This window comes from Patiria miniata, unplaced genomic scaffold (assembly GCF_015706575.1).
Source record: "Patiria miniata isolate m_02_andy unplaced genomic scaffold, ASM1570657v1 HiC_scaffold_20, whole genome shotgun sequence".
NCBI classification, from domain to species: Eukaryota; Metazoa; Echinodermata; class Asteroidea; order Valvatida; family Asterinidae; genus Patiria; species Patiria miniata.
Window position 1 is genome coordinate 30,438,867 of NW_024037059.1, and position 15,985 is coordinate 30,454,851.

Consider the following 15,985-nt stretch of genomic DNA (forward strand, 5'->3'; position numbering starts at 1 on the left):
ATCGACCTTTTTGGTGAGAAGCTTTGCTTTGTTTCTGATTTTAGTGATCTCTGCCTCTGCTTTTGCATCAATATCCCTACGAGCCTGAGCCAGTTTATTTTGTAATGTATTTCGTGCATGTTCGATTGAGTTTTCAGTAGATCTGAAGTGCTGCCTGCACTTCTCAAACTTCTGCAGTATGTTGTCGACCTCACTGCGGAAGGACCTGATAGTGTCATCAATCTTTAGCAAATTGTGCTCTGCCGACCGATGATCTAATGCGACACACATTGAGCAGATCAAGGTATTGCATGTGTCACAGTAGAAACACAGAGGATGGTCATGGTGGATTGCACACATTCGGGTGATGGGTTTGCTATGTTCTGCCAGAGGGATCTTTGATTCCTGCCAATCTCCCAATGAAATGATTTGATGGTCTTTAATGGACTTGAACCTCCCATGTGCTTTCCAGCATTGCTGACAGAGGTTATCACTACAATCAAGACACCTCCAAGTGGTCACCTTGCCTTCTCCGCATTCACAAGTGGCGGTAGATGCCGATGCTTCTCCTAATACCGCCTCTTGTTGTTTGACCTCATCGACAAGAGAACTAAGAAAGAAAGACGAAGAAAGACTCTGCAGTCCTCCATCAGGAACTTGCGTCTCTCTCCTGCAGACTGGACATGTTATCTTCTCTGCCTCTGGCTTCTGTTTGCTCATCATCTCTTTCAGACACTTCAGGCAGAAGCTGTGCAGACAGTCCAGCATCTTGGGATCCTTGAAAAGACAGCAACAGATCGGACATTCCAGATGCCCCTGGCTGATCTTCCACACAGTTGTGGCTGCAGCCTCCGCCATATTTCAAATGTGACCTAATCAAAACAGAACAAACCTCTGTGTCTGAATGAGTTCAAAATTATAACAAACAGGTAATTTTCCAAAAGGGCTGTGCATCGGAACTGGGGTTCCCAAGTATCCGACCATTAATTTCAGGAACCGGTTCCAGATTATGGAATCAAGTACCCGTAACCAACTTTACAAATTACTTAACTTCTCAGTTAATGAAAAAGAAATGTTTTGAATGTCAGTGGGAAAATTTCAAAATGAACAACAGGATACATTGCATTCAAATCCAATTTCACATTTTATGATACTTGGAAAAGTTGCAGTTTTCACCACATAGCTTAAGAGCTCACTGTATACACCCTATCAAGCCGTATTGCCGCACCGATGTGGTAGTATTATCATGCAGACCTTTATGAACAATCTGAACAGCAACTTCCCAGATTTGAATTTTTGGCGTGGGTTTCTTTAACGGGTACCCAGGTACCCATATTTTTTTCAAATGGGTACCCATATTTTTTCAACTAGGGTACCCAGTTCCTGTACTACCCATAAGTGCACACCCCTATGCCCCAACCCATCTTTACGGCACACCTGCCTGGGATACATTTGTATTGACACGGACTAATTGACTGCATGCTAACTCATTGGGAGTTACAAATTAATAACGGCTGTTTACTGTTCTTCAATACACTGATATATGACCGATACCTTGATGCAGAAATAATAAAATGGAAGTAGGCCTTAATGTAAAAAGGACCAAAGACATAGACTTGGATTTCAGACTTCGATTACAAAAAGAGAATTTGATATTTTTTAAAAGCATCATGTTTATGACAAACATACCTACTCCCGCATCACATGCACTGAAACGCTAAACATTCGTGCAAATCTCATGCATAATTTTCCTGGTAGGCCTGTAGGCTATATTTAACAAGTTCAAAAACAAAGCGAAACACACAAAAAGCAAAGACCATTTAAAATCCAGCCAAAACGCCAAAACTCACCTACTTTATCTGGATCAACAGTTAGCCAAGTTTTCCACCACAAACGTGAAACTTCCGTCAAATGTAAATAAAAAAAAAAGTATTACCAATTCAACTTGTAAGTTGTAAGCCTTAGGTTTGTTCGTGTACATGTCAGGCCTACTTCCTCATGCTATGAATGGTGCAACAACAGCTCACTCCTTTACTCAACACAGGAAAAACCAGTCGCTATTTTTGTCACACGGCACAATGGTCTTTATTCAAGTTCAATACACACCTACATGTGAACAATGCTGTAAAAGCTGTTGATTCTTGGTAACAGTTCAAACCTACCTCTGCTCACTGAAGCACAAAACGGACATTGCACAAATATCACCACTGCATGCATTGGTATAACTCCTTCACATTTATAAGCAGACAAATAAAAAATCACAAGCAACGCAGAACATTTTGTGTGTGCACGCCTCAGCCAGAAGGTTTTTATTCAAAAAATGTCGCAGCCGACCCATCATGCATGCAGCACATTATTATTATTATTATTAATTTCCAAATTTTGGGCACCACAAAGGCCCAGAGCACCAATAGCTCATCCAAGCACCATTTGACTAGCTCGGAGACCATAGCTCTTCATTTTTTTGGGCACCCACAAAGGCCTTGCGCTTGTGGCATTTTTTGAAGCGGATAAAACACCCCATGGTTCATTAATGATTTTTTTACTCCTGCCATTACGATTTTCTAAATAATACTTAGGTTAGACAAAGCACAGTGTGCAACATTATGTAAGTAATTTAATGAGTAGTAGAATTACAATCTGTGAGGTAAAATTGACTATACAATTTGTTTCTTCAGAGGCTGAGACAAAAGTGACTGCCCAGCAATTTTTCCTTCCCGCCTAAACTTTCTACTTCTAGGATGTAAAGAACCAACCCTACTTCTCATTGGCCTATAGCCAGGCCTTGCCAAGTGTCACAGAACAAGATCTCTTATTGGCTGGTTGCCCCTCGAAGCCTTCTCAGCAATTAGTTAAAATGTGTGGCTGTTGATTTGCTATTCTCATGTTTACAGGATCCCAAATTTGGTCAAAAATGTGTCTATGGGGTTTCATGTACAAAGTTCTCCATAAGAAAGTACAGTATGTAATGCATTCACAGTGAGATATTTGCATGGAGTTAGCCTTCATTTTGTACAACACGTCTATAAACGGCAAATTTTGCTGTTTATAAATAATTTGATCATTTAATAATAAAATTGAGTATAACTGTTAAAATGCCTACAAATAGGCAGTGGCGCACCTGGGATTTGGCTTGGGGGGGGGGGGGGCTAACAAATTTTTTTTAATCACCCTGTAAGACTCAGTAACTTTTGAAATGAAATTGAGATCCTATATTAGTGTTTCCTATTCACAGGTTTAGAGCTAAAACTTCATCAGGTAGTTGTTATGCACTCATCTTTAGATTTTGAGCAATTAATTGATGCTTTAATTGGGAAAAATGCACAAATGACTGTTGGTGTGGTAAAAGTAGCCCCCTGAGATGATCCATACAGGGTTCTTTATTCCCGAGGTGACACCCAGGGAAATAGAATGCTCCATGGATCACCGAGGGAGGCTCGTTTTACTGCAGGTTTCAAGCAGTCAATATTTGTTTGATAATGCCCCACCAACAGATTCTGCTTGCTTTTGAGAGATAACTGATTAATTTAACTGAAATCTCATAAAAAATGTACTTCTTTTTCAGTATGTAAGTAATTGAATATTTCCTTCCACGTTTGCAATACTACCCTTCATGAAATGTTTGACCCTAACTTTGAAGCGCGTGGGAACAAAACGTGCAACATGTAAAACCTATAATATGTACGTGCATACAATGCTGTTGCTATGTTGGTTGCTAAGTGCATAGTACTTTGTCAGCCTTTAACAGTCTTTTTAGTTGTTGTATTGTCTTTTTGGCTGCTGTAACGGCCAAAAAAGGCTCACTTAAATCCTTGTTCAAATGATTAGGTCGTGATTTACTTTTAGAAACTGGGACAAAGAAGAAAAGGAATCAATGAAACAAAATAAACTTCTCAAAAATTTAATTAGTCTCATCACAAAAAAATCCTTCACCTGCAAAAAACAATTTAAATCCTTAAATAAAAAGACATTTTTCTCAAATACTTTAACAGAAATCTCAATCTGGATCAATCAACGAATAAAAAAACTCAAAAAGGAATTTGCCAAGGAGAAAATAAACACTTGGATAAAATTTTAGGAGAATAAGAGAAAAAACTAAGGTGTAAATAATGGATTGATAGAAAAAAAAATAAACCAAGGGAACCAAAAGAAACCCACATAGCACTATTGGAAAATCATTCTAAAAGCACAAAAATGAACTTAAAAAAACAATGAATGGACAAGCAGACAAACCCAAGCAGGGAAACCACTCTCCAGGTAGGAGGAAAATAAAAGACTAAAATGTTAACTTGTCTCTCTGCTGGTCTGCTGAACTAAATTAAATGAGGGTCCAACATGGGGAAGCTTATATAGGAGGAACATGTGGCCTAAAGTAAACAAACAGGGGGACACACTACCAAGAAAGGGGGGGGGGGGGAATCTAAACTTCGACTAAAATGATTTTCTTTTCTAAGGGGGGCTACTCCTATTTAATACACTATGAAAAATCACAAGTACAACTTGGCCGTGCCACATGTGCACGTGGCAAGACAGTAATAATAGTGAATGCCAGAGATAGAATCTGTGGGTGAGATATAAAAACATTTGAAATTTTGAAACCTTAGGTCCATTAACATTGAGCACCTTCAATCTGCATATAGATTTAAAAAACATGTGTAGACAATATTAGCCTTATTGAGACAAGACGGACACATCAGGTGGATGCTTTACGGTCTTGGTAAAATTTGGGTAAATACAAAAGCGTTTACCAAGACTAACTAGGTTAGCGCCCTCAAGTTGGGTCCACCATACCTCAAAGAGCATATAGTACCGAAGTGTGCCGCGTATTCTGGGTCTCGCGCATAGCTAAAGTGTGTGGAGACATCAGCGCACAAACCAGCGCATGAATCAGAACAAATTCAGCTGACGTCAGACTTTGGTACTCTATACTGACCGGCTGATGAAGGTAATAGGTAAACTCCTGAACAAGACCAGGAACTTGCTTGTCAAATGTAATTAAAGGAAGAGTAGATCATTTGCAGCTATCCAAAAAGTAACTGACAAAATTATATTTTATGCATACTTGGTTTAAAGATAGTAATGGCAATAATCATCATGGGAAAAACCAGTTGCTATTTTAATCTCACTGTACACGACTGGTACGTACATGTACACTTTTATGTACATATCATTACGTAGGCTATAAGCCAACGTCATGTACACATTCCAGTTCAAACAATACAAATGCTATTGATTCAAGTTTAGAGTTCAATGAGGCAGTCTGTCCATGTTTACTACTGAAGCACATAATGGACATTGCACAAATGATTGGTGTGATAGGTCGACAGTTTTGTGATCCAAGGAATTAACGAAACTTTGCAAAATGTGCAAAGCTTTGAAGTGAATATTTACACGTGCTATTATGTTTCATATACAGTGTACTTTTGCAAAATGAAAATTGGCAAAATTTGATTCATTAAGATTTAAGACATTTGATATTACCTAATATAAAACTTATGGACTTTTATTTATTATTATAACATTACAAACAGTGATGACCATATTTACAACGTTACAGTTGTAAATTCAATTTTGTGAATTGAATGCCGAATTTTAGAAGTTACAGTCCCTTCAATCTTCAAATAGATTTTTTTTATAAAAAAGTGTTATACTGCTCAAGAAACATTCAACCCTCTTCTTTTTCTCAACTTATTATCCATGATTTCTTCCACGATTTCTCTTTCTGACTGTATTGCTGGAGAGTACACCATAGGCCTACTCACACATTTGTGGGACCGAAAACGCTGTGGGGACAGCAGAAAGTCCACACAACTCGCTCCTAATTTCCCTAACAATAAAAACTTTCCCATAACGTTGTGTAGGCCAACCATAGAGCTATATTAAATAACTAGAGCGCTAACTTCGTGTACAAAGTAATGCCTGCTGGGCGCATCCATGTTTGTGCACAAACCTATGGAGACCTAGAAATTTTGTACGGCTTTTGTACGGCTAATTGCATAATTATCTGCATTTGTATTCCATGCCGGTGCGTTATCAAAGCCAATACGCCCAAAACGGACACGCATGCATGGGCGTCGGGGGGGGGGGGGCAGGGGAGGTGCAAGCCTGGAAAAGCACACACACACACAAAAAGGAAGAAAAAAAGAGAGAAAAAGAAAAGAAAAAGAGGTGCGAAGTCATAGTGGTGTAAATTTAATGAGTTGGGGGGGGGGGCAAAATGTCCCTGCCCCCTCTAAAACTGATAACTCGAGAGAAATACAACAATTTTTTGGAAAAAATATGTTTTGCCCCCCTCTAGAAAAATTCCTGGCGACGCCCATGCACGCATGATCAGCAAATGAGCTAGTCATTTTGCTCTACGCAAACAGTGCAACGCGTCCGCGTAATAGCTACAGATGCTTTTTGCTGTGACGTTGTTTTAACTGTCATGACGTGCTTAAGTTGTTTACGTATGTTCTACTTGCCCGTTGCATGTAGGGAACAAAATTCAATCTATCTAATTTCATTATGTTCTACAAACAAGCACATGAATTCAAAATGTCTGTGCCCAGGACGGCTCCGCATGCAAAATGACGAGTTAGCCCTCTAGTAATTTAATATAGCTCTATGAGGCCAACGCACATGCCGAAATGCATTGAGGGAGATTAACTGATAACACACCAACGTTACCAGTTAATTCAATTTCGAACGGGCTTTACATTCTGGGTAAATATTATAATTTCAGGAATGTAGCAGATCTAAATAGCCCTGGTTCAACTACAACAGGTAATGTTAACATAATATCTGTACACCATGTAAATTTGGTATGTCTGCTTGCTGTAGAAACCAAATATTTCCGATTGTGGAAACATTTTATGTATGTACCCATCAAACTAAAAAAGCAACAACTTTTTGCACTTCGGCACACTGACTCTGTCCAACATCCATTAACAATACATGCTTTTGAGGCGGCCGAATCGCTCAGCCAGATGGCCTCCGGGGCGGTCTATTTACCTGTCACTCAAGAAGCTTATTCATAAAGTAACTGCACAGCTAGTTGATGGCAACTCTAGTGAATACTCAACCAAAGTTGAATGAAATTCACATAGATTTACTGTATGTACCTATGCCATATTCATAAACCATTAATCAATCTGAAGGGTTGATCGACTGTATAATCGACCCAATTTTGGATTGTGTGTGCCCAGCATGCTCGTGTGTGCTAGCTAGCTCTTCTCGCACAGTACTGCATGCCGATTGGCTAATATGTCATTTGTTTACTGCGTATGCACGCGGTTAAATCAGGTCGCCGCGTGATCACTGAATGATTGTTTATTACTTCCCAAACCACTGGGCCCTGTAATTGGTTGTATGTAAATGAAGTGATGATATCATAGCTCATTAAAGTTTGTCGCCTACCCCGTGCGTACTTTGTGTAATGTGTAAGGCAAATCATTGGATAAAGGTTAGCCCCGGTTCAAGTACAGCGGTTAGTTTTTCAGAGGGCCATGATCAGGCAAATCACATCCGCTCAAAGATCTTAACGGAGTGTCGGTCAGCGACAACTATGTCGCCAGCAGGTGTGAATGCCATTCCTAACGGATTGTACAACCCTTCAGCAACTGTTGCTACGAATGCACCATTTGAATTGTAACGCTGCACTTCACAGCTGCCCCTAGCTCTGTAATGAACAACAACATAGATGGTCTCATCATCATCGCACAGGACACCAGTTGGCTTTGCGGCTTCTCCATTCACAAATGTCTTGACACTGAACATCTCTTTACCTTTAAAGTTAACGCACAGCAAACTTTGGCCCTCATAGTTTGTGAAGACTAAACAGCCAAAATTGCTTATTGCCAAGTCTTGGTCAGCCATGTTATTTGAGATGCTTGCAATCAACGATCCGTCCAGGTTGTGGACACTGATGACCTTTCTCCCCTTGTCAGCGACTGCTACTCGTTGACTGTCAACAGCAACAGCACGGAGGTTACTCTTTGATCGCCCATCGGCATCGTCAACCGAAGGTGTAAACTCGCGAACAAAGTGGAGCTCATTGTCAAAAACCTTCACTTTCTTTTTGTCTGTAACAAAGAGCAGATCATCATGGGTAACGGCAACACCAAAAGGAGCTTCCAACTGATGCCTAGCATCTCCTTTAGCAACCGATGTTTTATACCTCCCAGTTGAGCTAAACAATGATAACCGTTCCAAACCTCTGTCAGTTACTACGATGTCCCTGTTAGTGAAACATGCAACAGCCCTGGCCCAGTCGAATTCCCCATCACCGGTACCTTCTTTGCCGAACTCTTCCTTTAACTGCCATTTCTCGCTGACGCAGACCTCCCCAAGCTCTGCATCACTCACAACATCGTGACATCTGACACAAATGAATGACGGACCATGATTCGTCAGTTCACACTTGAGCTCCTTCTGGAATTCCAAGTTGTGCATCACCTTCGGCTTGAGCTCCAAAAGCTCTAAATCATCGGCTTGACTCATCAAGTCATTTACGGCCGCGATGGTGTGATCTGCGCGTTCCATCTGTTCACGGTTGTTCGTGAGCACCTTTTCGTACTCACTGTCTCTCTCCTGACCGATTTCGTTGACCTTGTCGGTGAGAAGCTTTGCTTTGTTTCTGATTTTAGTGATCTCTGCCTCCGCTTTTGCATCAATATCACTATGAGCCTGAGCCAGTTTCTTTTGCAATCTATTTCGTGCATGTTCGATTGACTTTTCAGTAGATTTGAAGTGCTGCCTGCTCTTCTCGAACTTCTGCAGTATGTTGTCGACCTCACTGCGGAAGGACCTGATCAGGTCATCAATCTTTAGGAAATTGTGCTCTGCTGACCGATGATCTAATGCGACACACATTGAGCAGATCAAGGTGTCGCAGGTGTCACAGTAGAAACACAGAGGATGGTCAGTGTGGATCGTACACATTCGGGTGATGGGTTTGCTATGTTCTGCTGGTGGCATCTTTGATTCCTGCCAATATCCCAGTGAAATGATTTGATGGTCTTTGGTGTACTTGAACCTCCCATGGACTTTCCAGCATTCTTGGCAGAAGTTATCACTACAATCAAGACACCTCCAAGTGGCCTCCTTGCCTTTTCCACAGTCACATGTGGCGGTAGGTATCGATGCTTCTCCTAATACCGCCTCCTGTTGTTTGACCTCATCGACAAGAGAACTAAGAAAGAAAGATGAAGATAGACTATGCAATCCTCCATCCGGAACTTGCGTCTCTTTCCTGCAGACTGGACATGTTATCTTCTCCGTGTCTGGCTTCTGTTTGCTCATCATCTCTTCCAGACACTTCAAGCAGAAGCTGTGCAGACAGTCCAGCATCTTGGGATCCTTGAAAAGACAGCAACAGATCGGACATTCTAGATGCCCCTGGCTGATCTTGTCCAAGACAGTTTTGGCTGCAGCCTCCGCCATATTTCAGATGTGACCTAATCAAAACAGAACAAACACGTGTCTGAAAAAGTTCAAAATTATAACAAACAGGTGATTGCCCCATAGAGCTGTGCATCGGAGCCGGGTACCCGAGTACCCGACCGTTAATGTCAGGAACCAGTTCCAGATTATGGAATCGAGTACCTATAACCAACTTTGCAAATTACTTGGTAACTTTTCAGTCAATGAAATAGTGTTTTGACTGTCAGTGGGAACATTTCAAAATAAAGAACAGGATTCATGGAAAACCAAAACTAATTTTATATTTTATGAATTATGATGCTTGCGAAAGTTGCAGTTTTCACCACATAGCTAAAGAGCTCACTGTATACACCCTATCTAGCCATATTGCTGCACCGATGTGGTAGTATTATCATGCAGACCTTTATGAACAATCTGAACAGCAACTTCCCAGATATGAATGTTTGGCTTGGGTTTCTTTAACGGGTACCTGGGTACCCGTATTTTTTTCAATAGTGTACCAGGTTCCTTTACTGCCCGTAAGTGCACACCCCTTTGCCCCCATTTCTTTTACTGCACACCGTACCAGCCTGGAAATCTCAATGTAACAGGAGATTCATTTTTATATATTGACTGCATGCTTACTCATTGGGGGTTGGAAATAATAAAATGGGAGTATAGGCCCTAATGTAAAACATGACCTTAGATATAGACTTAGATTTCAGACTTCGATTCAGAAAAGAGAATTCAATATGTTTTTCTCTAAAAAGCCTCACGTTTATTTCAAACATTGGTGGGAAGGAACACCACCTACTCACTCATCACATTGACTGAAATGCTAAACGTTCCTTCAAATCTCATGCATAATTTTCCTGGTAGGCCTATAGGCTATATTTAACATGTTCAAAAACAAAGCGAATGCACGAAAAGAAAAGACTCGTGCAAAATCCAGCAAAAATGCTGTATGTAATGAACTCACCTACTTCAACTGGATCAACAGTTAGCTGAAGTTTTCCACCACAAACATAATACTTTGCCAAATGTAAAAAAAAAGTATGGCAAAACTACCATCAACTTGTAAGTTATATGCCTTAGGCTTATAATGTGTACATGTCAGGCCTATACTTTATCCTCATGCAATGAATGGTGCAACAACAGCTAAATTCCTTTACCCAACACAAGACAAACCAGTCGCTATTTGTCTCACACAGTACCATAACAAAGCAGCACTACGATCATGGTCTTTATTCAAGTTCAATATAGGCCCACATACGAACATACAAACAAGCACTGAAAATGCTATTGATTCAAGTTCACAGTTCAAACAGGCAACCTCACTCTGTCTACGGAAGCACAAAACGGACATTGCACAAATATCACCACTGCATGTGTTTTTATAACTCCTGATGCATGGATACATGTTAAGATGCCTACAAATACTATTTTATACTTTGAAAGTTATGAAAATGGAAAAAGGAGGGTTAAAAATAAGAACTGAAAACGAGGATGTGTTAATGTGATATAAAGCTAAAAATCAGGAAATATATACCCAACGTTTCTGGCGTGCGTACTATTGGAGCGACTGTTACTGGTTGTAGTAGAAACAATAGGTATGGGTAAGGTGGCTTGGCTTAAATCCTGGACACAACAGAGATGCCACTTTTTTAGGTTTTAACCTGAAATCAGGGTCTTTTTTATAATGTGACAAATTGAAAGTGCTGGATTTGGTCTGAAACATCCAGAAAACACACTTGTGAAAGGGGGTAAGGGTAGTTTCAGGTTTTTAGTAGTGTTTCAGGCTTTTTATTGATATATTGGTGGCATCTCTGACACATGAAGAGCCCATTATTTAAAGAACATCAGAGTTTAGCCACAAAATGATCGAGACCCAAGTAGGAACATTACAGCAAAAATTAAAATAAAAAAGCACCCTTAGTACAGCTGGTCGGACTGCCTGTTAAATTATTCTTTATGGCATTACATGCTGTTATTGTAAAGAACACAATAAAAGAAGGCCATTTCCAAAGATACGTCAAGTGACACATTTTTGGAAATTTCCATTAGTAGTTGGTTTGTAATTGGGCGAATCTTTGAATGGGTGCGCGCAAGCGTTGACACGACGAACACACCTACGTGCGCATACATATCATTCATTGGTTCAGTGCGTGACATTGGGTAGCTGCAATCAGCTGTATGAGAAGGTGTCTCGGATGCTGATTTCCGGCACAATTCAAAGTACGACTCGGCATCTTTTGAATTGAAACCGAGACCCTAGAATACTGTTTCCGCTGAATACACAGCATTCACAGAGCTAAATCTTCATCAAGTTGTTACGCAACCGATGATCTACCCTACCTTTAGTTTTCATTAGTAGTTGGTTTGTAATTGGGTGAATCTGTGAATGGGTGTGCACAAGCGTTGACACGACAAACACATGCACGCATACATATCATTCATTGGTTCAGTGCGTGACATTGGGTACTGTAGCTGCAATCAACTGAATGAGAACGTGTGTCAGATGCTGATTTTGGCACAATTCAAAGTATGACTCGGCAACTTTTGAATTGAAATCAAGACCCTAGAATACTGTTTCTGCTGAATACACGGCATTCACAGAGCTAAATCTTCATCAAGTTGTTACGTAACCGTCTTGAGATATTGAGCACTTTTGTTGCTTCAAACAAACAAAAATGCACAAATGACAAATGATCTACCCTACCTTTAGTTTTCACTGATGCAAACTCTCAATTCCATCATATTTCAAAGGAAACAAGAGATAACTGTTTCAATCATTCTCTAACCTGTGCCTTTCTATTTTTGTTCAGGGCAAAGGTGAAATCCTGACGTACTGGCTTGAGGGACAGGATCCAAGCTACAAGATTGACCGAATCAAACCACCCAAACAAAACTTGTAAACATCTAGCATTATCCCAACATCATCTGCAACGGAAGTTACAAAGTCCACTAAATAGCATTTAGATCAGCAATTATTTGTAAAGAGGCAAAAACCATAACCAGCTATCAATCTGAGCCAGAAATCATACCACAGTGTGTGTAGGTCTATTTGAAAAAGCTAACAACAAATTCAAATTAGCACACAGTTTTGTGTTCACCAACAGTTTTGTTGTTCACGAGAGCAGCTTTCATTTAGCAACTTTAAGAAAAAAGGTTTAATTGCACTTGTACAATATAACTTTGATCAAGTCACTTATTTACAAAGACTGAAGTATTTTGAAGTCGCGTTATCATCTATTACCATGTAGGCCTCGAAGTTCTAACAAAAATGACATCAAACAATCTAAAAAATGTTTTCATCAATTAAACACACTTTGATTTCAAACTGTTGAGAGTCGCTACTTTGGTATTAACTTGTATTCAAACTTCAAAAAAGAAAAGAAATGTATACAACATCGAATATTACTATGTAAACTATAATCTAGTTCAAGAATCCAAAGTTGAAAGAAGAAGCAAGGCTTTTATAAATTTGTAACAAAGATGACATTTATATTGTCATGGTATTTATAAGAACAAAATCAGCGTTGTTATTATACAAAAAAAACGTGGCTAGAAACGAACTTTAAATGTACCCTTGTTAACTAATGCAATATGAGGCATGCAGCTGCAAAACGCAAATAGTAGAATGTGTGGACTCGGGTATTATTCACTTTTCCAAATAAAGCTTTAGCAATTTTGGACACACAGATTTTTATAAATTGGCATAGAAGTAAGATGTGTAACATGTGAGAATGTATACAGCAAACAATTAAAACCCAATCAGACACTGGTGTAAATGGAGGATTTTCTATTGATCCTCTTCACTTTTCCTTTGTTTATACCTGAACTTTTTTCGCAACAGCTCTCATTGGTTTTGTACACGTTTTCCAACAAACCGAGGAGTCCTCGATTTGGTTTCTGTCCTCGATGCATCGATGATATTGCATGTGTTCGTCCTCGATTTGCAAGATTAACATGCACAGCATCCTTTTACGAAGCCATTTGGTTGTTTTGTTTTTGTTTATTCACATTCGGAGTTCCAAGATTCCAATTCGATTTCTATGAAGATCAGCTTTTAAAAAGGATACTTTGACAAAGTTTGCAGTGAAATCAGTCAAAAATGTTATGGTTTTTTCCAAAAATTGATGATTTTTGCCCAAAATCTTTAATATAATTATTGGGTGTTTGAATGTTAATTGATGCTCCGCTTACCTTTAAAAGAATTTCTGCATAGTTTGGAGAAAAGTCATTATTTGACCAAATTTCATTAAAAAGGTAAGGCTAACCCCTTGCTGTTTTTTTTTCAATTTGGGCCCAAAAAACAATGAAATTGCTTCAAATTTGCTGGAACGATGCCTAAAGGAACCTAAAACACACTCCCATTCGATTTCTGGACAGATAAGCTTTTAAAAAGAATATTTTGACAAAAGTTGGAGGTGAAATCAGTCAAAAATGTTGTTGCTTTTCTTCAAAATCTATGATTTTTACCCAAAAGTGTTAAAATATTGGGTGTTTGAATGTTGATTGATGCTCTTCTTACCTTGAAAAGAATGTCTGCATAGTTTGGAGAAAAGTCATTATTTGACCAAATTTCATTAAAAAGGTAAGGCTAACCCCTTCTGTTTTTTGGGTATTTTTAAAATTTTCGCCAAAAAAATGAAATTGCTTCAAATTTGCTGGAAATATGCCTGAAGGACCCTAGAACGCATTCCAATTTGATTTCTGGACAGATAAGCTTTTAAAATGATATCAGGGATTAATAGTCGCCCAAGAGGTACAGATGGCGATTCAAGCATGTATACCTATAGAAGCGGGACTCTCTGTATCTGCATCACAAAAATGGTCCTTTTTCCTCTAGTTTCCCAACTATCGTGATACAGATACAGAGAGTCCCGTTTGTTAAAGCCTCTTAGAATCTAGTATCTACAACATAGTTTTAGCTCCAGCTCTATGTTGAATTCCTGATGAGCATTGGAGCTGGAGTTACTCCAGCTAGGGGGTTTCCCAAGCTAGAGTTTCTCAAGCTACACGATCGCCAAAACTTCGAACTCTTGTAGTTCTAAACTACACCAGTACTGCCGTTATTTATTGTACGGTTGTTGTATTTTGTCCTTGTGGGTTTTTGTTTGTCATAGTTCTCGGCTGGGGTACCTATGAAGACGAGAAGGCCACTAAGGCTTACGAGGCGGTCATGATCTTAACCTCTGAGACCCGGCAAGAACACCTATGTGTACAAGGACTGGGCATGGAACGTCAAGAATACTGTTCAACTCGCTCCATTCTTCGGAACTGGCAGATACGTAAGTCAAAGAAAATATACAAACTAGCTATAGCTTGATGAAATTAAATTATTAGACGTAGTATACAACATTTTGCAAACATCCAAAAGCAAAACTGCCAAATTATTATGAAATACCTAACTTGACTGTAAGTGAATAATATTCTCTCAAGCATCCTATGAAACCATTTAGGTGTGATGTTATTCTTAAGAAAAGTGGAATTTTTGAATCCATTTCCAACGATGGTCGACTTTAAAAAAAAAAAATACTAACCCTAATTCACCAAATTTAGTTAGTCCACAAGCCAGCTAGTCTGGTTCCCTGACCTGAAAATTCCTTGACATCTATAAATTGGTCCGTTCATATAAAGTAGGGTCAGGGAACCAGACTACAAGAACAGCATTTTTTCTTGTTTTCTCCCCCCAGCATCTATGAACACAAAGCTTTAAACAGTTCAGTGGAACAATATTTGCTAGAAAAATACTAACTCCACAATCCATCCATTTCTGAAAATTACAGCAAAAGCAAAATGTTGTATATCTAACTATAATTCCGGAAATCTCTGTCTGTCTGTATTTTGATTAATCTTCAGAACCGGGCACCGTATGAAGTTGGAAATCGGTGGGTGTATTGCTCAGGACTCCAGAGTGTGCAGTGCCAAGCTTGAATTTGTTTGGATGAGTGGTTCTCGAAAAAGCTGCAAAAAAGCAACATTTCTGAGGCAAATGCGGCAGTATTTATAGCCTAGACCACCACGCGCGCACTGCCATCCTTTTCAATTGTTACGTCATGTTTAACCCTAAAAGGGCCGGGTTATTTTGACCATATTTCAAGGGGGGGGGGGGCAGATTCCTCCCCCCCCAAAAAAATCTCGGCCATCGAGTGACGAAAAATTTTGAAACTCAGTACATGCATAGAGCAACTCTTCATAAACATACCCAAGAAATTTCATGTCTATAGGTCAAAAGGTTTTGGAATTAAGGCTAATTAATTATTCATATGTACAAATGGCAATTCTACTCTGTGTACACGTTGATACGGGAAAATTCAATTTGCATGGCGCATAGCGCTGGAAAATTTTTTGCTGCGCGGCAACCTGTGGTCCGATATTTATGTTTTTTGGTATCAAAAGATGCGCAAGGCTCGAGGCTAAAAGTCATAACAGCTCGGGTCGCGAGAAAATTTTTTGAGGGGGATTCTGATGAACAGGGGTAATAATTGTAAAGAGCTTTTAGTATAAAGCGTTATATAGAAGCTTTTATTATTATTTACACTATTATTTTTACATTCGAACGCATTGCAGCTGACGTTCACGTGAAGAAGCTACGGGT

The 15,985-nt window shown here is 39.4% G+C and overlaps 2 protein-coding genes across 2 annotated transcripts in view; one reads left to right on the forward strand and one right to left on the reverse strand.

Moving 5' to 3' along the window:
• Positions 1-12,852, forward strand: part of LOC119728029 (speract receptor-like) — a gene marked incomplete at its 5' end in the record, with an annotated part of 34,925 nt that extends 22,073 nt beyond the window's left edge. Inside the window, one exon of the mRNA XM_038200110.1 lies at positions 12,207-12,852. Coding sequence (XP_038056038.1) covers positions 12,207-12,296 — 90 coding nt within the window. The remainder of the gene's footprint in view (positions 1-12,206) is intronic.
• LOC119728585 (tripartite motif-containing protein 2-like) lies at positions 7,222-10,415 on the reverse strand. Its single transcript, XM_038200880.1, has 2 exons — positions 10,361-10,415; positions 7,222-9,416 (listed from the first exon to the last, which is right to left on the reverse strand). Exon 2 carries the CDS (start codon positions 9,400-9,402, stop codon positions 7,480-7,482), a length of 1,923 nt encoding a protein of 640 aa, XP_038056808.1. The 5' UTR covers positions 9,403-9,416; positions 10,361-10,415; the 3' UTR covers positions 7,222-7,479.
• Positions 12,853-15,985: the final 3,133 nt, after the last annotated feature.

Bases quoted from the DNA above. Each gene is read 5' to 3' on its own strand.
- LOC119728585 (XM_038200880.1), bottom strand. From the start codon at position 9,402: ATGGCGGAGGCTGCAGCCAAAACTGTCTTGGACAAGATCAGCCAGGGG.